Genomic DNA, 20,714 nt, shown 5'->3' with positions numbered 1-20,714 from the left:
AAATTTGGCAAAGCTATTAAAATTCAGCCTTGAATTTTGCATTTCCTTTTTCCTCCTTGATGTGCTTGCTGGGTCATCTTTATATTTCTTAGCTGGGAAATAGCTTACACAAAAAGGCAGTGCAAGTTTATTATGTTTTTCTCAATATCTAGTTTGTCTTTAGCTTTTCCCTGTCCTTAGTGGGAAGAGCTAGGACCCTGGTCTTTTTCGCTCTGGAAATAGGATTTTTTCATTTTATCATGGGTATGTGTTCATTTGACAGGCATATAATGTGTTAGAAGGTTATGCTTATAGTGAGTTAGTAATCTGTAATCTTTGTTTTCCCTGTGTAGATGGTTCCTACAGAACTAGTAGAAAAGGAATTCTGGCGGCTGGTGAGCAGCATTGAAGAAGATGTTATTGTAGAGTATGGAGCAGATATCTCCTCAAAAGACTTTGGAAGTGGATTTCCTGTAAAGGACGGTCGGAGAAAGATGCTGCCAGAAGAAGAGGTGCAGAGCAGAGAGTAGTAATTCACACTTACTCCAAGTTGATTCAGTCTTTGCATAGTAGAAAACTACCTTTCTCTAATCTTACGGGCTTATGTTCATTTAAAATATTAACTATGTAGGATTTGGACATTATAAGTAATTTTCAGTTTTAAAAATAATACATTCAGAGTATCTTTAAAAATTTAACTTTAGGGTAACCCTCTTGGGTCCCTTCCTTTGGAGCTTTGTACTAGCACTCAAGCTTTAAAAGAAATTTAAAACAATTTAAAAATTTAAAAGTTTACCTTTGCATCTTAAAACCAATTTAATTAGTTTAAAACTATGATTCCAGTTAAAAGAATTTTGCCTCTTTCTGTTTGAGAATCTAGAAGGTGCTTTAAGAGTACTTTTTAATTTTAATTTTAATTTATTTTTAAGAATTTTTAAAAAAATTACATTTCATTGACAGGTCCAAAATTAAGTTTCTTTCAGTACTTTCTTTCTTTCCTGTAGGTTTTCAAATATGTTTAAGCTGTAATGTACAATGGAATCCTGTCGCATTGGTGATAAACCTCTATGTACAAAGCTGAATTAAGATGATCATTTCCTTTTCTCATTATTTTGGTTCTTTTTACTTTTTCTCTCCCTCTATAATTGGCAGTGATTAATAGTTTTATTTCCTATTAAAAGAGTTACACATGGTTAAAAAAACAAAACAAAAAAAAGGGGTTACATAGTACAATAGGATATACAGTTAAAAGTATATCCAGCCATTCCAGTTCTCTTAAGATTAAGGTATATCTTTTCCCATTCTTTCACTTTGAAGCTGTTTTTACCTTAGGATCTAAAGTGTGTCTCTTGTAGGCAGCATATGACTGGATTTGCTTTTTTAAACCTAGTCTGAGGGTTGCCTTTTGATTGGAATTATTTAGTTCATTTACATTTAACATAATTATTGATACTGATGTATGTCCGCCATTTTGTGATTTTGTATGTCTTCCTCTATCTCTCCTTTGTGGCCTTTTTTTAGTGTTAAACAGATACTTTTTATAATACCATATTAATTTCTCCAGATTTTTTTTTGTTTGGTTGGATACTTTTTAGTTATTTAGTGATTTTAAGAATTATAATATACATTTTTTTAAATGGTTTTATTGAGAATGTACATCTTTATGCAGCCTACTTCATGTTAATATTGACTTAATTCTGGTGCATATAACAACTTTGAAACAGTGTCTCTTCGTTTCCTACTATCTTTTTGTGTATTGTTATACATTGTATGTACATGTATAAATACAAAAACATAGCAGTATAATTATTACTTTAAACCATTTTACATTTAAAAAAGAAAAGGAAAAAATACACATACACCCTGTTACACATTTGCTCACAAATTTACCATTTCTGATGCTCTTCATTTATTCCTGTGGGATTCAGGTTGCCTTTTGGGTTCATTTTCTTTCAGTCTGGAGGACTGCTTTTATTTGTAGTGTGGGTATTCTAAGCAATAAATTCTTTCAGTCTTTGCTTATTTGGGAACGTTTTTATTCAGCCTCTTTTAGTCTTTTAACAGTAAATTGTTATCAATTTTTTTTTCCTTTTTATTTCTAGTGCCTTGAAAATGGTGGTTTTGGTAATTTTGTCCAGATTTATCTTGTTGTCTGTGAAGGGGAATTGCCCAATCTCTTCATATTAACCACTGCTGGAAATTCTTCACAATTAAAAAATCTCCCTCCTGGAGCATCTGGGTGGCTCATTCATTTAAGGATATGCCTTTGGCTTGGGTCATGATCTTGGGGTCCTGGGAATGAACCTTGCATTGGACTCCCTGCTCAGCGGGGAGTCTGTTTCTTCCTCTCCTTCTGCCTTCCCTTCCTCCACTGCTTGCACTCTTTCTCAAGTAAATAAATAAAAAATCTTAAAAAAAAGTACCCAAGTCTCTAGTGTGACAGAGGAAGACTCTTTTATTTTCTAGTGCATTCTTCCAGATATCTATCTACATAAGCCTTTATACATCACACATACAGAATTACATATTCCTTTTTACTTGTTTTTTAAATATTTTTTAAAGACTTGTTCGTTTATATTTAGAGAGTGCACAGAGGGCGAAGGGATAGGGAGAGAACCTCAAGCAGACTTCCTGCTGTGCATGAAGCCCGATGGGGGCCTCCATCTCACAACCTGAGATCATGACCTGAGCTGAAATCAAGAGTTGAATACTTAACTGACTGAGCCACCCAGGCACCCCTTACATACTCTTTTTTTCTTTTTTTAAAAAAGATTTTGTTTATTTATTTGACAGAGATCACAAGTAGGCAGAGAGGCAGGCAGAGAGAGAGGAGGAAGCAGGCTCCCTGCTGAGCAGAGAGCCTGATGTGGGGCTCGATCCCAGGACCCTGGGATCATGACCTGAGCCAAAGGCAGAGACTTTAATCCACTGAGCCACCCAGGTACCCCTTACATACTCTTTTTTAAACAGAAATGGAGTATACTACTTACATGGTCTGTACCCGATTTACCCTTTTTGTTTTTTGTTTTTGAGTCCTTCAGGCCTTATCCAGTCCATACTAATTCCTTATAGCATTACCTACCCAGTTTATTCATGGTACCATCTCATCGTGTTATTATGCCAACCAATATCTGAGCTTTTAGTATGTGCTGAGTGAAATTTTCATTTTGTTTCATTTTTATGATCAAAAGTTGCGAGTGCCTTTTTTTTTTTTTTTAATTATTTTAGTCTTGTTAATTGCTGTGAAGGTGGAGTACGGGTTATATTGATCAGGTTGGGATAATAGAGACTAGAGAATACGTACTAGATTTTACCAAAGGAGAAAGAGAATGATTACAGTAGATGGAGAACATAAATTATATAGGGATGGTTTGTTCAGCATCACTGAATCAGACCTGGTTTGTATAAACATAAAGAGATGCATTAGTCTGAGTTTCTTTATACCCTTCCATTGCCAAATGGTAGGCAATTACCGAATTATTGGGAAGAGACTTCATTATATAACTTTTGCCTTTTTCTGAATTTTATTTCTGTTTTGAATTTTTAAGTTGTTGAATGGATATTTATATCTTCTAATCTTAGAGACAAGGTCATAGAGTTTTTAAAGATTGTTTTCAGTGTCAAACCTCAGTGATTAATATTAATAATGTAAATAATCCTCCATGTGTGAGTTTTGAATGAATATTCATTTATCTGTTTCTGGTTTTGCTCTATTTACCTTCTTAAAAGAATGTGTAGGGGAGCACTTGGGTAGCTCAGTTGCTGGGCATCTGCCTCAGCTCAGGTCAGGATCCCAGGGTCCTGGGATCAGGCCCCATGTTGGGCTCCCTGCTCAGCCGGAAGCCTGCTTCTCCCTTTCCGACTCCCCCTGCTTGTGTTCCCTCTCTCACTGTGTCTCTGTCAAATAAATAAATAAAATCTTAAAAAAAAAAAAAAAAAAAGAATGTGCAGAAATGCTGGGTAGTAACCAACCATAGTATGCAGAGACTGGGTCATGGATTTGCTCTTTATTTTCTAAGCAATTATGTTTTTCTCAGGATATTGTTTTTGTGTTGTAAGATGGAATGAGAGAACCTGTTTATTACAAAGGGATTTTAAGGACTAATTAGACAATGTGTATAAAACTTTGGACTTTTTTTAAAAAAATATTTTATTTATTTATTTGACAGAGATCACAAGTAGGCAGAGAGGCAAGTGGCAGTGGGGGGGAAGCAGGCTCCCCACTGAGCAGAGAGCCCGATATGGGGCTCGATCCCAGGACCCTGAGATCATGACCTGAGCTGAAGGTAGAGGCTTAACCCACTGAGCCACTCAGGTGCCCCAAACTTTGGACTTTTTAGGGGTGCCTGGGTGACTCATTCAGTTGAGTGGCCAACTCTTGGTTCCAGCTTGGGTGATGATCTCTGGGTGGTGAGATCAAGTCCTGAGTTGGGCTCCTTGCTCAGCGGGGAGTCTGCTTCAGGATTCTCTCTTCCTCTGTGGCATCCCCCCAAGCCCCCCCCCACATGTTCTCTTTCTTTCTCTCTTTAAAAAAAACCAAACACTTCAGACTTTTTAATACTTATATCAGTTCATTACTCCTCTCTGAAAGTTACTGTATTAGAATAGTAGATAATTGCAGCTTTTCACCAGGAGTTGTACATTTATGTTGAACATATGGGTTACCTGTTGATATCTGATAGCATATTTCTCTGGTATCATAGTTTACTGGAAAAGTACTTCCAAAGTTAACGTATTTATCTTATGAGTACAGTGTGCTTACCAACAGAGCTTCTAAGAAATAAAAAGAGGCATAGGACTTGAAACCTTGGGAACATTTTTTTTTTCCTCCTTGTCTTTGCTCCATATTAAATCCTGTTAATTCACTTTTCATTATTTTCTATAGGATTACCTTCTTTTTCATACCCTCTACCACCATCCTTGTCTAGGTCCTATCATATCATGTTGGGATGATTACCATAGTTTTATGACCACTTGTGTTGGGATTCCCTAAGACCATCTCCAGGTTCAGAGATTTTTCTGGGAGGACTCATGGCTATAATTTATTATAGTGAAAGAATGCAAAGCAAAATAAACAAAGGGAAAAGATGCATGGTCCAAGTCCAGAGAAAACCAGGTAGAAGCTTCCGAGAGTCCTCTCCCAGTGGAGTTACACAGGTTGCACTAGTATCAAATTGACAGTGTATGAAGTTTTACCTACCGGGGAAGCTCGTTAGAGACTTAGTGCTCAAGGTTTTTATTGGAGGCCGGTGATGAAGGCATCCTCTACTCAACACATACTAACACCCCAGACTCCCAGAAGGAAAGCAGGTATATGTAAACCTCATTGTATAGCCTAGGCATTGTGAATCACTCTTTATTAGTGGAGGGAACTGTTGATGATGTAAGTCTGCATATGCCAGCTGACAGAACTTTAAGCAGGCTCTTTGAAGAAAAGCAGTCTTAGGCCTATTATGGTAGCCATTTTCTGCTTACTGCTTCTCTTTGCAATCTTTTTTATTATTGCTTTTATTTAAAATTTTAAGGTCGAAAGGTCTTTGGGAGTTCAGTATGCAATTCTGTCTACTTTTTTTTTAAAAAAGTAGTTTAAAAGTGGTTTAAAATTTTCCATAATCAAAAGTTTAAAAACACTGAAGATACTATGTTTATATTGTTTCATTTTTCAAATTCTGTCTGATTTCTCTTCTGAACATAGGATAAAATCCAAGCTTCTTAGTTTGAAACATAAGATTAAAGGTCCAAGATTCTTCTTTTCTAATCTTATTTCCTGTATTTCTGAGTATGACTATTCTACTCTTCCCTTTCACCTGTCAGAACAGTATATTTTTGGTCCCTCCGTCATTTACTGTGAAAGCTTATCTATTTTTTCCAAGCTGTACTCCGCTTCTTCCTTTTCATAGAAGTTTTCTTAATGATGCAAACCCATACTGATTACTATTGTCCTCTGAAGAACTAAAGAAATTGCTCTTTTATCTGTATTTGGAGTTTAATATATACAGCCTTGTCTTCTTTTTTTTTTTTTTTAAGATTTTTATTTATTCATTTGAGAGAGAGCGAAAGAGAGCACAAGCAGGGGGAGGGACAGAGGGAGAGGGAGAAGCAGATCCCCAGCTGAACAGGGAATTACTCAGGAATTACTCAGGTGTCCCTATACAGTCTTGTCTTGAAACTCTGTATATGGGCCTTATCTCTTCAGGTGATTCATTATGTTTTCAGGCAGTCAGCTGACCAACCAACTAAAAAGCATATGGAGTAGTAATTGTTGAAAGCTTTGGGGGCGCCTGGGCGGCTCAGTTGGCTAGATGTCTGACATCATATCAGGTCATGATCTCAGGGACCTGGGACTGAGCCCTGAGTCAGGCTTTCTCCTGTGAGAAGCAGACTAATGCATACTGTGTCTTGCTTGCTCTCAAATAAATAAAATCTTAAGAAGTAACTGAAAGCCTCTTTTATTTTTTATTTTTATTATTATTTTTTAAGATTTTACTTATTTGAGAGAGAGAGAAAGTGAGAGGCAGAGGGAGAAGGAGAAGCAGACTCCCCGCTGAGCAGGGAGCCTAATGTGGGGCTCTATCCCAGGTCGAGATTGTGACCTGTGCCGAAGGCAGACGCCAAACCAACTGAGCCACCCAGGCGCCCCTAAAAGCTTTCTTTAAAAAGCCTATTGAGGGTATGAATCACATGTCTTTATTTTTTAATGGAGTTCTTACTTAAACCTGTGCCGGACTTTCTTATTCTATCTTCTGCGACTCTTAATCACAAATATAGTTTTCATTGTTTTGTGCTACATTATGGATGATACTCTCAAATCTGAATTCTAGTTGACACATTCTCTCTTCACCGTTGTCGTTTGCTGTTAAATCCTTTACTTTGCAGGTTTTATTTTTCAACTCTGTATTATAGAAAGTTTCAGATGTATGAAAGTGTACATAATAAGGAATTTCCCTTCTTCCTTCCAGTACCTGGCATCCAGGTTCAGCAGGTTATCAACCTCCTATTAGAAGGCATTTGGATTCTTTACCCGTTTCTGCATCCAGTCTGTTGTCAGTCTGTTGTGATGTCACATATCCCTGTATCCTCTGGAAAACTCACACTATGTTCCTGCAAGAATGAGAGTGAAAAGGGCAAATAACATCTTACAGTTATTATGAAAAGAGTTTGACTTTGCAGATTCCCTGAAATAGTCTTAGGTTCCCTAGACCCCACTTTGAGAATTGCTCTCCACAAGGATGATAAGCACTTTAAGGCTTTACTTCACATGGCTTCAAGGGTAGGTTTTTGAAACTTGGTGTCTGGTCCAGTTAGAAACCTCAGTGAAAACTCAGATAATAGCTTTCCTTTTTCATTCTGCCTTTCATTCCTTTCTTTGTTTCTGGAAACTGGGAATTCTTTATTCTTCGGAGTTCATCTGTGAAACAGATGTTTTTGTTATTGTTATAATTTGTTTAATATTTCTGGATGTGTTTGTAGTGAGGGTGGTAGTGGTAACTTTATATCATCTTAGTCTTTGGTGTTGACATAAATACAGGATTATGTGTCTTACTATTTTTTGTTTTCATAGCATCTGACACCATTCTATAAACATAGTGGTAAACATTTTGGGAAATTACACTCCTGGGGGTAAAATAGAAATATAATACTGACCTATTAAAATGAGTTTCACATTATTTTACCAGTAAGCTAGGGAGGAATAGTGTAAAAATGCTTATTATATCCTTCAGAATAAACCAGAGGGATCTGAAATAATTAAAGGGAAATCTGAATACCACCTGGATAAGATAGTTACATGAGTTACCTGTTACAGAGCAAAGAGCACAGTTGGACTAGATTATTATAAATACTACATACATTTTTTACTTTTTTTGAAGACTCCCTTGGAATTTGGGCACTTGTCGTTTCTGATCTTGCATATATATCTTTTTTTTTCTTGATAGGAATATGCGCTTTCTGGTTGGAATTTGAATAATATGCCTGTCCTAGAGCAGTCTGTTCTTGCACATATTAATGTAGACATCTCTGGTATGAAGGTGCCATGGCTCTATGTAGGAATGTGTTTCTCTTCTTTCTGCTGGCACATTGAAGATCACTGGAGTTACTCAATCAACTACTTACACTGGTATGTATGATTTTTGTTACATGCTTAGGAATCTTTTTAAAGGTGTAATGATATTAGGTGATACATTAGCAAGAACTGAATTTAAAATTATTCCTACCCAAAGGAGGGTAATAAATAGAGAACCATAGAAGGTCCTAAAAGTATGTATATCTCAGACACCTTCCCTTTTAAAGTATGTACATGCAGCATGCAGCAGAGCCTGCAGTTTTAGGCCATGTGATACTTAATTTGGTGTACGGGGAAATTACCTTGGTATATCTTTTGATATGCAAGGTAGGATCTTAAAGTATGTATAGTTAAAAAAAAGTATGTATAATTGAGATCTGACTAAACCTTCAGGATTGGAAGTTATTAAAAGATTTTTTCTTTTTAATGCCATTTTCCCTAAAAATGCCTGTTATATGCGTATTTATTAAATTCTTTGGCTGAATTTTTTTTGTGCCTCCCCCACAGCTTTCATTTACTTGCCCATGTAAATTATCATGACATCAGTTAAATGATTTTCTCCATTTGGAAAATACTGCTAAAATCACACTATGCAGTATTGGAAAACTGTAGTGATTTTATTTCTCTGCTTTATCACTGTGCTGTGTAATACGATAACTCTTAGCTACATGTGGCTTTTTAAATTAGTTAAGATTAAGTAAAATTAAAAATGTACTTCCCCAGTTACAGGAAGCATTTCAAGTACTCTATGGTCACTGGTGATTAGAGCCCTGTGTATTGGCCAGCACAGATATAGAATATTCTCATTATTATTATTATTTTAAGATTTTATTTATTTTTTTGATACAGAGAGAGATCACAAGTAGGCAGAGAGGCAGGCAGAGAGAGAGAGGGAAGCAGGCTCCCTGCTGAGAGAGAGCCCAATGCTGGGCTTGATCCCAGAACCCTGAGACCATGACCTAAGCCAAAGGCAGAGGCTTAACCCACTGAGCCACCCAGGCACCCCAGAACATTCTCATTATTGCAGTAAGTTCTGTTGGAGACAGCACTGGATTGTATTAGGATTAGGCAATTCAGCTATTTTATAAATACTATGACTCACTAAATCCATTTCCTAGAAGTACAGCATCATATCATAAATGAACTCTAGTTCACTAAAGTCTAGTGTATTAATGATGCCAAGTTTTTGGTTCTTAAGATTTGTAGATGGAACTCTTTTCAAGGTTTCAACAGTTTCTACCCTTGCCTTAGTTTTTTGGATAGTAAAATTCAACTTAGTGAAGTTATGTAAAGGTATTCTACAGAGTGTTGACTTCAACTTTGATCATTGTGGGGAAATTGGAATGTCCAGGGGACTTAGGAAATAAGGTAGTATGTTAGTATCCTTTGGAATGATGTTTATTTTTCATACAGTGCCTTTCCTCTTTGAAGAAACTATTGATCCACCTTAAAGAGTTCATGTGCTTTGAATTGCATTAATTAAGTTGATTTAGAATTAATTTTAATAGTAGTGATAAGTATATGTCTACGTATTTATATACTTTGCCTTACCTCCTGTTATGAACAGATTCATGAATTGGTTTGCCAAGATTCAGGGTATATAATCTGTGACCATGGAACAAGACAAAATTAATTATAGTTCAGTGGATTTGAATGAGAGACTGGCCTCGTTGGTAACATGCTCACCTAGCTAAACAATTATTTCTTTTTGCTAGGGGGGAGCCAAAGACATGGTATGGTGTGCCATCTCATGCTGCCGAACAGCTGGAGGAGGTGATGAGGGAGCTGGCTCCTGAGTTGTTTGAGTCCCAGCCTGATCTCTTGCATCAGTTAGTCACCATCATGAACCCCAATGTACTGATGGAGCATGGTGTGCCTGTGAGTCTTTTTGTGTCTCCTTTTAGTATTTTCATTTTAAGGTTCTGTTAGCTTTTCATTAGACAGAAACACATTTCTTTTGTTTTATAACTGGAAGCAAAAGATTTCATCTTCTAGACAAATTACAATTTATATTCTGAAGGGAACAACATTTCTTGGTAAGAAAGAGGTGTTTTGTTTTGTTTTGTTTTAAGATTTTTATTTATTTATTTGACAGAGAGAGATCACAAGCAGGCAGAGAGGCAGGCAGAGAGAGAGGAAGGGAAGCAGGCTCCCTGCTGAGCAGAGAGCCCGATGCGGGGCTCGATCCCAGGACCCCGGGATCGTGACCTGAGCTGAAGGCAGAGGCTTAACCCACTGAGCCACCCAGGTGCCCCAAGAAAGAGGTGTTTTAAAGTATTAATCTTACTTTATGTATTGAATAGGCTTCTGTTTTCAGTAAACCTTTATATCCTGGTTTTGACAAAAATCTTACATTCTTTATTATCTAGTGTATATAATAATATTCTCTTATTTATTATCTGTATTTTTGTTTCGTCAGAGTGTAAAGTATTTTAAGTGATACTTGTAACTAATACTTATCCTTTGGAGATCATATTTCATTAAAGGTTTCACAGCTTTTTTTTTTAATATGTGATAATCAAATACTATGAATACCTTTTTTGCTTTACCTTTTTAAAAAAGATTTTATTTATTTAGAGAGTGAGAGAGTGTGCAAGCATGAATGGGGGGAGGGGCAGAGGGAGAAGGAGAGAGAGAATCTCAAGCAGACTCTGCACTGAGCATGGAACTTGATGTGAGGCTTGATTTCGTGACCCTGAGACTGTGACCTGAGCCGAAATCAAGAGTTGGATGCTTAACTGACTGATCCACCCAGGCGCCCAGTATTATTTTGTCTTTAAAGATCTTACTTGTTTCAGACAGGGACAGCGAGAGAGAGCGCTTATACGCACGCCCACAGCAGGGAGGAGCAGAGTGGGAATCAGACTCCCCACTGAGAAGGGAGCCGGATATAAGGCTTGATCTCAGGACCTGGGATCATGACCTGAGCTGAAGGCAGAGTGAATTTATACTAGAATCTGGGATTTTTCTAAAGACACATAGTATTGGGGTGGCTGGGTGACGCACACACACTCTCTAAAATAAATAAAGACATATAATCTTACCATAAAAATAAGTGGGATCCAGGAAAACTGATTTTGGGTTTATCATCATATAACATGTGAACTAATTACCTAATTCCCAAAAAAATATCCAAGAGTAGGAGGCAATTCCATTTTTTAATGTTATTGACAACATAAGGATGAAAGGAATAAAAGAAAAAGTCTCCTAATTGTAAAAATTTTATCACATTTCAGAAACTAGTAGCCCAGTGAGAGTAACATTTTCTTTTTGAGAATTTGCTACTTTTTTTTTGAAGTCAATGACTATTTTATTATTTATTTTTTAAAAAGATTTTAGTTATTTATTTGACAGAGAGAGACACAGGGAGAGAGGGAGCACAAGCAGGAGGAGTGGGAGAGGGAGAAGCAGGCTTCCGGCTGAGCAGGGAGCCCGATGTGAGCTCTGTCTCAGGACCCTGGGATCATGACCTGAGCCAAAGGCACATACTTAATGACTGAGCCACCCAGGCACCCTGTCTGCTACTTCTTGTGAATTATTGTAGCTTGTTATCAGTGACTCTTTTAAGAAGGTAAGAGTTCAGGCTGCTTCTTAAACACTGATATTATTTTCTGATATGGGTAGGTGAATGCTTTCCTGTTTATAGTTTTAGAATATGCCTCTGAAAGTGACTGATAAAATCTCTTCCTCTTTTTTGTTGTTTTTATTTTGTTTTGTTTTGTATCCCTGTTCCCACTTTGCATTTAGGTGTACAGGACCAATCAGTGTGCTGGCGAGTTTGTTGTGACGTTTCCTCGTGCCTATCATTCTGGATTTAACCAGGGCTACAACTTTGCTGAAGCTGTGAACTTCTGTACTGCTGACTGGGTCTGTTCTATAGCAAGTAGCTGTTGTACGTCTACTAACACCCCTGGAAAATGCATCTTAGTGGCCATATTTGCTTAGGTGGGGAGGGCAGGATTCATGAATATCTTATTTTTTATTTTTTTTTTAAGATTTTATTTATTTATTTGAGAGAGAGAGAGAGAGAGCATGAGGGGAGAGAGGTCAGCAGGAGAAGCACACTCCCTGCCAAGCAGGGAGCCCAATGCGGGACTCGATCCCGGGACTCCAGGATCGTGACCTGAGCCGAAGGCAGTCGCTTAACCAACTGAGCCACCCAGGCGCCCTCATGAATATTTTAGTAGAGACTGGAATGGGTGTTGTAATTTAGAAAATTCAGTTAGAGTTTCCCTTGCAGTTTTTATTTGGAAGATTTTATAGTTCTTTACTTCTCATCCATTGATTCTTTCCCCCATTCTGTTTGAATTTTATTTTATTTTATTTTATTTTAAAGATTTTATTTATTTATTTGACAGATAGAGATCACAAGTAGACAGAGAGGAGGAAGCAGGCTCCCCGCCGAGCAGAGAGCCTGATGTGGGGCTCGATCCCAGGACCCTGGGATCATGACCTGAGCCGAAGGCAGAGGCTTTAACCCACTGAGCCACCCAGGCGCCCCCTGTTTGAATTTTAAATGAGCACTTGTTAGTTTTTGAATCTTTTCTGAGAGACTGTCGTGCCTCTAGTCTTTGCCTTCTCTGAGCAACTTAAGGATTTTATAATGACAACTAGATCTTTTTTTTTTTTTTGACAACTGGATCTTTTTAAGAATTAATTTTACCTGTATTTTCAAGTATCTAACTCGGATTTTTATTTTAAAATACCCCTTTATTACTTCCCTTCTTATAGACAATTAAGTGATTTTATTCTTCCTACCATTTTGTTTTTTTTTGTATTTCTTTAAAAAAAAATTAAAGAGTAACTATAGTACTGAGATCTCTTGTGGAATATACTTGTGTTTAAATGATAATGCCAAGGGTGCCTGGGTGGCTCAGTCATTTAAGCCTCTGACTTCAGCTCAGGTCATGATCCTGGAGTCCTGGGATCGAGTCCTGCATCAGGCTCCCTGCTCAGGAGGGAGTCTGTTTCTCCCTTTCCCTTTACCCCTCCCCCCTGCTCGTGCTCTCTCTTGCTCTCAAAGGAATAAATAAAATATTTTAAAAAATAAAATAAATGATCATGCCAGTGATTGCTATTTTGCTTTTTTGTATGAGGTAGATATCAAAAAGTGACTAGTTATGATTATGTCATATTGGTTGGGAAAAGACTGCAAATTTATAATACACTCTTTGACTTTAATTGTCATTTTGTGATCTTTTTTGGTCTCCTCTCAGTATTTGGGGAGTTTTTGTTTTCATATTTTAAGAGAGAGAGAGAGCGCACCCAGAGGGAGAAGAGATCATTGTAGCAGGTTCCATGCTGAGCACAGAGCCTGACATGTGGCTTGATCTCTTGTTGAGTTTAGGACCCTGAGATTACGACCTCAACAAAATCAGGAGTCAGATGCCAACTGACTGAACCACGCAGGTGTCCCGAGGGGGAGATATTTTTAGTAATACTGGGTCTTATGTTTTCTGTGGGCACATTAATTTATTAAATTCCATGATTCATGATTTCATGATATTTGTTTCCTTGGTTAATGAATGACATGATGAGTAATCTTATTTGATCTAGTAATTTGAAACATTATTAGGCCTAGGAAGCAGGATGAGCAAGACTGAGCTTAGGACTTTCCCTTGGCTTTGAGGTCTATTTTTTAAAATTCAGCTAACATTTATTAAAATGTTTATGATTTACTTGTTGGCTGGATGTAGTGTAGGAAATAAAGATAATTCAGAAATGAATTCGAGATGGTTTCTGCCTTTAATGTGTCTGCTGTTATTGATATGTGACCTTTGGCAACTCTCTTAATTTCAGTGTGCCTAAGTTTTTTACCTTGTATGTGAAGATACTAAGATTCTCTTAATAACCTCAAACAAGTGAGATGATATATGTAGAAATCCTTGAAACTCTTGAAAAGAAGGGTGTGCTAGATATGAAAAATTATAGCAGCTTTAGATTTGGAATTGGTGATTGATGGTACTAAGTTTTATAAGCCACAACGGATAATCAGTTCTATTTTATGTGGCTTCTTTACAGATTATAATAATTAAGATCTTCATATTTTCTTGTCATTGTTAATAAGCTACATGAAAAATGTTTAATAAGTAAATATTTATGAATTAGGAAATGGAAGAGTTGTGTGTTAAAAGGATAATGTCTAAGTTCAGTATCATTATTTTCTTTGGAAAGATTATTTCTTTTTTTTTTTTTTTTTTTAAGATTTTTACTTATTTATCTGACAGACACAGTGAGAGAGGGAACACAAGCAGGGGGAATGGGAGAGGGAGAAGCAGGCTTCTCGCTGAGCAGGGACTGTGTGCCCCCCCTCTCCCCCTCCCGATGCAGGGCTCCATCCCAGAACTCTGGGATCATGACCTGAGCCAAAGGTAGACACCTAATGACTCAGCCAGCCAGGCACTCCGAAAGATTGTTTCTTTAAAAGAGTAGGTGCACCTGGGTGGCCCAGTTGGTTAAACATCCACCTCTGATTTTGGCTCAGGTCATGATCTCAGGGTCCTGAGTTCAAGCCCTGCGTTGAGCTCTATGCTGGGGGTGGAGCCTCCATAAAAAAAACAAAAAACAAAAAAAGAGCATGGAAATACTGTTTGATTTAGAGATAGTCTTATATTCTCAAAATGTAATTCCCTTGATTATCTTCTGCCTTTTTCAAAATGGAGGTGAATTCTTCAAGGTTCTTAAAGGTCCATTTTCTTATTTTTTCTCTTTTATGTCATAGTTTTCAAATGTAAACTAAAACTCCCATTTAAACTACCCAGGTTTTTCTGCTGGACAGAAGGGTAGAAGTTGGGGAAAGATAGGAGGGAGGAAGTGTGTGTGCATATATGTGTTTGTTTTTATGTACAGGCATACATTGTTTTATTGCACTTTGCTTTATTACATTCCACATGTAATTGCATTTTTTACAAATTGAGAGCTTGTGGCAACCCTGTGTCGAGAGCAAGTCAGTTGGCACCGTTTTTCCAATAGCATTTATTCACTTCATGTCTCTGTATCACATTTTGGGAATTCTGGCAATATTTCAAACTTTTTTGTTATTATTTGTTCTGGTGATCTGTGATTAGAAATTAGGTCTTAAAGCTCTGGTGATGGTTAGCATTTTTTAGCAAGAAAGTATTTTTGAATTAAGTTGTGTACATTGTTTTTTTTTAGACATAATGCTGTTGCACACTAAACACTACAGTATAATGTAGACATAACTTCTATGTACTGGAAAACCAAATTATTCATTTTACTCACTTTATTGTGATACTTTATTTATGGTGGTCTGGAACCCAACCCACAGTATCTCCAAGGTGTGCCTATATAGTGTAACCAGTATCATAATTTGGCTTAAAGCTTGATGGTTAAAAAGTTTTCAGAATTTATCCTAAAAGGTATATCTGATTTATGAAAAGTGAGCATCTAGTGATTTGTTTATTCACTTAGGGAGAATAAAGTGTATAATCTCATGATTTCACGTGGGTTCTCTTTAGACCAGACTGATCCTTTTAAAAGAATTTCTAGATGCTTTATATAAATCGTCTTTTGGTTTGGTTCTTATAATAAAAGTTAATGTGAATCGTTGAAGTAGTGCTTTTTTCCTCCCCTTTTCTTTCTCCTTTTTTTTTTTTTTTTAACTTTTAATAACATCTCTGCTTTTTGGTCTGTGGAAACTTCCATGCTGAAGCTATCTACTTAACCTTTTATTACCTAAATGTTTTTTTCTTTATTCTTTAAAGGCAGCTTATGTTGAAGTGGTCTAAAAGAGTTTGCTTTTTCATTTAAGTATCAAGGAACTGTACTTCTTGTTTTACATAATGAGTAGAAAATCAATAGCTTAGGCTAGAAGCTTAGCATCTCAAATTATAGAAATTTTCTGTGGGAAGGCCTTTGAAATTCCTGCTGGGCCATAAATATTTTATATTTACATTTCCTTTTATGTTCAAATGGAATTTGTTACTCTGCCTTTTTCGGTAATAAAACAGAGGAGCTGTAGACTAAATACTGGTTTTTGTTCTGGGATATGTTATAAGCAAGTAATTTAATTTGACAATTTTGTTTATAGTTGCCCATTGGACGTCAGTGTGTCAATCACTACCGACGGCTAAGGCGTCACTGTGTCTTTTCCCATGAAGAACTCATTTTCAAGATGGCAGCAGATCCAGAATGCTTAGATGTGGGGCTGGCTGCCATGGTGTGCAAAGAATTGACTCTCATGACTGAAGAAGAGACAAGATTAAGAGAGTCTGTTGTACAAATGGTGAGTTTGTGGACCACATTTTCTCTATTTGATACTGCTCATGGAATATACTAAAAATTGAACTTGTAGAAAGAATCCATTTTCATCTTTGATTCCTTTAGAAGATGAACACAAAAATCACACGTTGGGAGAAAGTAAGTGTGTGTGTGTGTGTGTGTGTGTGCGTGCGCACACGCGCGCGTGTGTGTGTTTAAAGATTTATTTATTTTAGGGAGAGAGAAAGTGTACAATGGAGTGGGGAGAGGGAGAGAGAATCTTAAGTACACTCTGCTGCTGAGCACGAAGCTTGATACGGGGCTTGATCTCACAAGCTCAAGACCTGACCCGAAATCAAGTTGGGCGCTTAACCAACTGTGCCACCCAGGCACCCTGGAGAAGGTATATTTTTATTCTTGCTATTTTGGTTCTACAAAATGAAAAGTTTTAGAAATCTTTATGTCACCTCTAGATTTTAAAAAATGGAATCCTATCATGTAGAATTTCTTAGATATATTTCTTTTTTAAACCTTTTACATACGGTATTATTTCTTTAAATAAGAAAGTTCAGAACCTTTACTCTGAGCTTTGAAATGAGTAAAAGTTGTGTTTCTGGTGATTCCAACTGTCAGAGTGGATTGGTAGATTGATGTGTTTTGTCCCCTCTTCCCCCCCCCCCCCCGGATTTCCCCCACGCTCCGCCCCCAGTTTGGAAGCCAGTTGAATTTCTGATGGAGTTTCTTACAGTGATGGTGGCTGGGCAGCGGGGTGGCCATACCATCCCCACAGGTGTTGGGATTTTGAATGCCTAAAATAAACTAAACCTTTGTCACAATCAAGTTAATGAACATAGCACCTTCAAAAATTTTCTTAGGCCCCTGTATGATCCTTCCCTCTTGTCCCATTCCCCCTTTTCACTACTCCCACTCCACCCTCTTCCAGGAAAACACCAATCTACTTTCTTTCTTGTGCCTTTTTAAAAAGTGTCTTACTTAAATCGAGTCATACAGTTTATACTTTTTGTTTAGTTTCTTTGACTTAACATACTTTGAGATTCATTTATGTATTTATGTATTAATTGTTTATTCTTTTTAATTGCCAAGAGTAGTAGTTGTATTTTTTGTATGGATATACATATAGTATATCTTCACTTACAAATGAACATTTTAGTTGTTTTTAGAATTTTTCCTGTTACCAGTTAAGCTGCTGTGAACATTTCTGAACAGATTTCTGTGTTGACATATATTTTCATTTTTCTTGGATAAATACTAGGACTGGAATGACTGGGTCATATGACATCTGTATGTTTGATTTTTTCTACAAACTGCCAAACTGTATTCCAAAATAGTTTTTACAGTTCTGCCAGGAATATGAGAGTTCCACTTGTCCTGCAATCTCCCTGACACTTGGAATTTTAACTTCAGATTTTTTTTAAAAGATTTTATTCACTTATTGAACAGAGAGAGTGAGAGAGCACACAGGCTGCGGGGAGAGGCAGAGGGAGAGAGAGAAGCAGGCTCCCCAAGAGCAGGGAGGCCGATGCAGGACTTGTTCCCAGGATCCCAGGATCATGACCTGAGCCTAAGGCAGACACTTAACCAACTGAACCACCCAGGCATTCCCAACTTTAGGTAGATACTCTAAGAGGTTTGTTGTGGTAGTTCATTGTGGCTTTAATTTTAATGACTAATGATGTTGAGTACATTCTAGGTGCTTATTTGCTGTCTATATATCTTTTTTTATTTTATTTTATTTATTTATCTGACAGACAGAGATCACAAGTAGGCAGAGAGGCAGGCAGAGAGGAGGAAGCAGGCTCCCCACTGAGCAGAGAGCCCGATGTGGGGCGAGCCCGATGTGGGGCTCAGTCCCAGGACCCTGAGATCATGACCTGAGCCGAAGGCAGAGGCTTTAACCCACTGAGCCACCCAGGTGCCCCGCTGTCTGTATATCTTTGAGGGAAGGTTCTGTTCAGATCTTGTGGCCAACTTTTAAAACTTGGGTTCTTACTGAATTTTGAGGGTTCTTTATATAGTCTAGATACAGATTCTTTACCAGATAGGTGATTTGAAAATATTTTCTTCCCATCTGTGGCTTGTCTTTTCCTTTTCTTAATAGTATTTTTTTTTAAAGATTTTATTTATTTATTTATTTGACAGAGAGAGAGAGAGAGAGCTATCTCACAAGTAGCAGAGAAGCAGGCAGGGAGTGTGGGGAGCAGGCTCCCCACTGAGCAGAGAGCCCGATGTGGGGCGAGCCCGATGTGGGGCTCAGTCCCAGGACCCTGAGATCATGACCTGAGCCGAAGGCAGAGGCTTAACCCTCTTGCCCCTCTTAATAGTATTTTTTTGAAGAACAGGAGTTTCTTTGGTTTATCAATTCTTTCTTTTATGGCTCGTGGCTTTTGGCTATACCTAAGAAATCTTTAACTCAAGATCATGAAGATTTTCATCTATGTTTCCCAGAAATTTTTTAGTTTTAGCTCATACATTTATGTGTATGGTCTATTTCAAGTTTAATTTTTGTATGTGGAATGAGGTATGGATCAAAGTTTATTTTCTTGCATATGTCACTTACGATTTCAAGCCCACTTATGAGATTACTAACTTGAGGTCTCCTGTTTTGGCATAATTGGTTTTAGCTAATTTAATAACCAAGTAACCAAGAATAATAAGAACAATTGGTAGGTTGAGAAGACACTTTATTTTTTGACATATCCCAAGTGGTAGAATATAACAGAAGTCTTGTTTCCTCTCAGTAAAATCAGAATTTTCTTGAAAACACCATTTTCAGTTAGAAAAGTTTATATAATCACAAAGTTAAGGACTTTGTCTATTTTAAAAGAATTTCAAATAATGGGCTGTCTTAGATTTGAAGAGTTTTGAGGAAATAAAGGTTTAAGCTGAAGAAAAATACTGTGGTAGATAGGAATTTGAATCTGAAAAGTAAAAGAAAAATCAATTTCACCATTCTTTTTATGGGCATAAATGGGGGAAAAATCTTTAAACCAAAGCTATATATATCTATATAAAGCTGTATAAAGCTATACATATTACAAATGATGTAAATATTAATATTATAAGCTAATTATTTTTTAAAAGATTTTATTTTATTTATTTTACAGACCACAAGTAGGCAGAGAGGTAGGCAGAGAGAGAGGAGGAAGCAGGCTCCCTGCTGAGCAGAGAGCCCGACTTGGGCCTCGATCCCAGGACCCTGAGATCATGACCTGAGTCGAAGGCAGAGGCTTTAACCCACTGAGCCACCCAGGTGCCCCTAAGCTAATTATTTTTAAGAGTTTATGTTACCTTAGAAATTAGAATTTTTGCTAAATGGTTAGATTTCTTTTTCTAATTTGAATTACCTGTGATAAGAAACAAGAGGGTTGCCTGGGTGGTTCAGTCAGTTAAGTGTCTGCCTTGGGTTCAGGTCATGATCTCAGGGTTCTGGGATTAAGCTCCGAGGTGGGTTCTCTGCTCAGTGGGGAGTCTGGTTCTCCCTCTTCCTTTGTCCCTCTGCCCGCTCATGCTTTCTCTTTCAAATAAATAAATACTTTAAAAAAGAAGAAGAGGAAGAAAGAACAAGATGAAAGTGAATATTTTTGTTTTTTAAAAAAATTTTTTTGAGAAAAATGAATGTATGACTTGAAAGTTAATATTCTCATGTTATATCTGTATTCTTAAAAGTTTTCTTTGATTGCTTATTTTTTATTAGACTTTTGTATTTTATTTTTAAATTTTTATTTATTATTATTATTTTTTTAAGATTTTATTTATTTATTTGACAGAGAGAGATCACAAGTAGGCAGAAAGGCAGGTAGAGAGGAGTGGGGGAAGCAGGCTCCCTGCCAATCAGAAAGCCTGATGTGGGGCTTGATCCCAGGACCCTGGGATCATGACCTGAGCTGAAGGCAGAGGCTTTAACCCACTGAGCCACCCAGGCACCCCAAACATGGGAAAGACTTTGCATCTTTATTTATTTATCTTTTTAAAAGATTTTATTCATTTATTTGACAGACAGAGATCATAAGTAGGCAGAGAGGCAGGCAGAGAGAGAGAAGGAAGCAGGCTCCCTGCCGAGCAGAGAGCCTGACGTGGGCCTCGATCCCAGGATCCTGAGATCATGACCTGAACCATAGGCAGAGGCTTTAACCCACTGAGCCACCCAGGCACCCCTATTTATTATTATTTTAAAAGATTTTATATATTTATTTGACAGAGAGAGAGACAATAAGAGAGGAAACACAAGCAGGGTGGGTGGGAAGAGAGAAGCCGGCTTTCTCCTGAGCAGGGAGCCTGACTTGGGGGTCCCTCCCAGGACCCTGGGATCTTGACTTCAGCCAAAGGCAGACAGTTAACGACTGAGCCACCCAGGTACCCGGTTATTAATTTTTTTAATAAGACTGTCTTTTTAGAATAGTTGAAAGTTCACAGTAAAACAAGGGAAAGGGTA

General features: G+C 37.4%; 1 protein-coding gene across 1 annotated transcript in view; it reads left to right on the top strand.

Moving 5' to 3' along the window:
• The window catches only part of KDM5A (lysine demethylase 5A), a 93,486-nt gene that overhangs the window by 27,359 nt on the left and 45,413 nt on the right, over positions 1-20,714 (top strand). The window contains exons 10-14 of the mRNA XM_032874917.1: positions 333-491; positions 7,914-8,095; positions 9,757-9,919; positions 11,789-11,908; positions 16,092-16,286. Of these exons, the coding sequence (XP_032730808.1) occupies positions 333-491; positions 7,914-8,095; positions 9,757-9,919; positions 11,789-11,908; positions 16,092-16,286 (819 nt within the window). The remainder of the gene's footprint in view (positions 1-332; positions 492-7,913; positions 8,096-9,756; positions 9,920-11,788; positions 11,909-16,091; positions 16,287-20,714) is intronic.

The sequence above is a fragment of the Lontra canadensis genome, unplaced genomic scaffold, assembly GCF_010015895.1.
Source record: "Lontra canadensis isolate GAN:19392208 unplaced genomic scaffold, GSC_riverotter_1.0 scaffold53, whole genome shotgun sequence".
Classification (NCBI taxonomy): domain Eukaryota; kingdom Metazoa; phylum Chordata; class Mammalia; order Carnivora; family Mustelidae; genus Lontra; species Lontra canadensis.
Note: the sequence above shows the minus strand (reverse complement) of the source record. Positions and strands in the feature narration are given on the sequence as shown.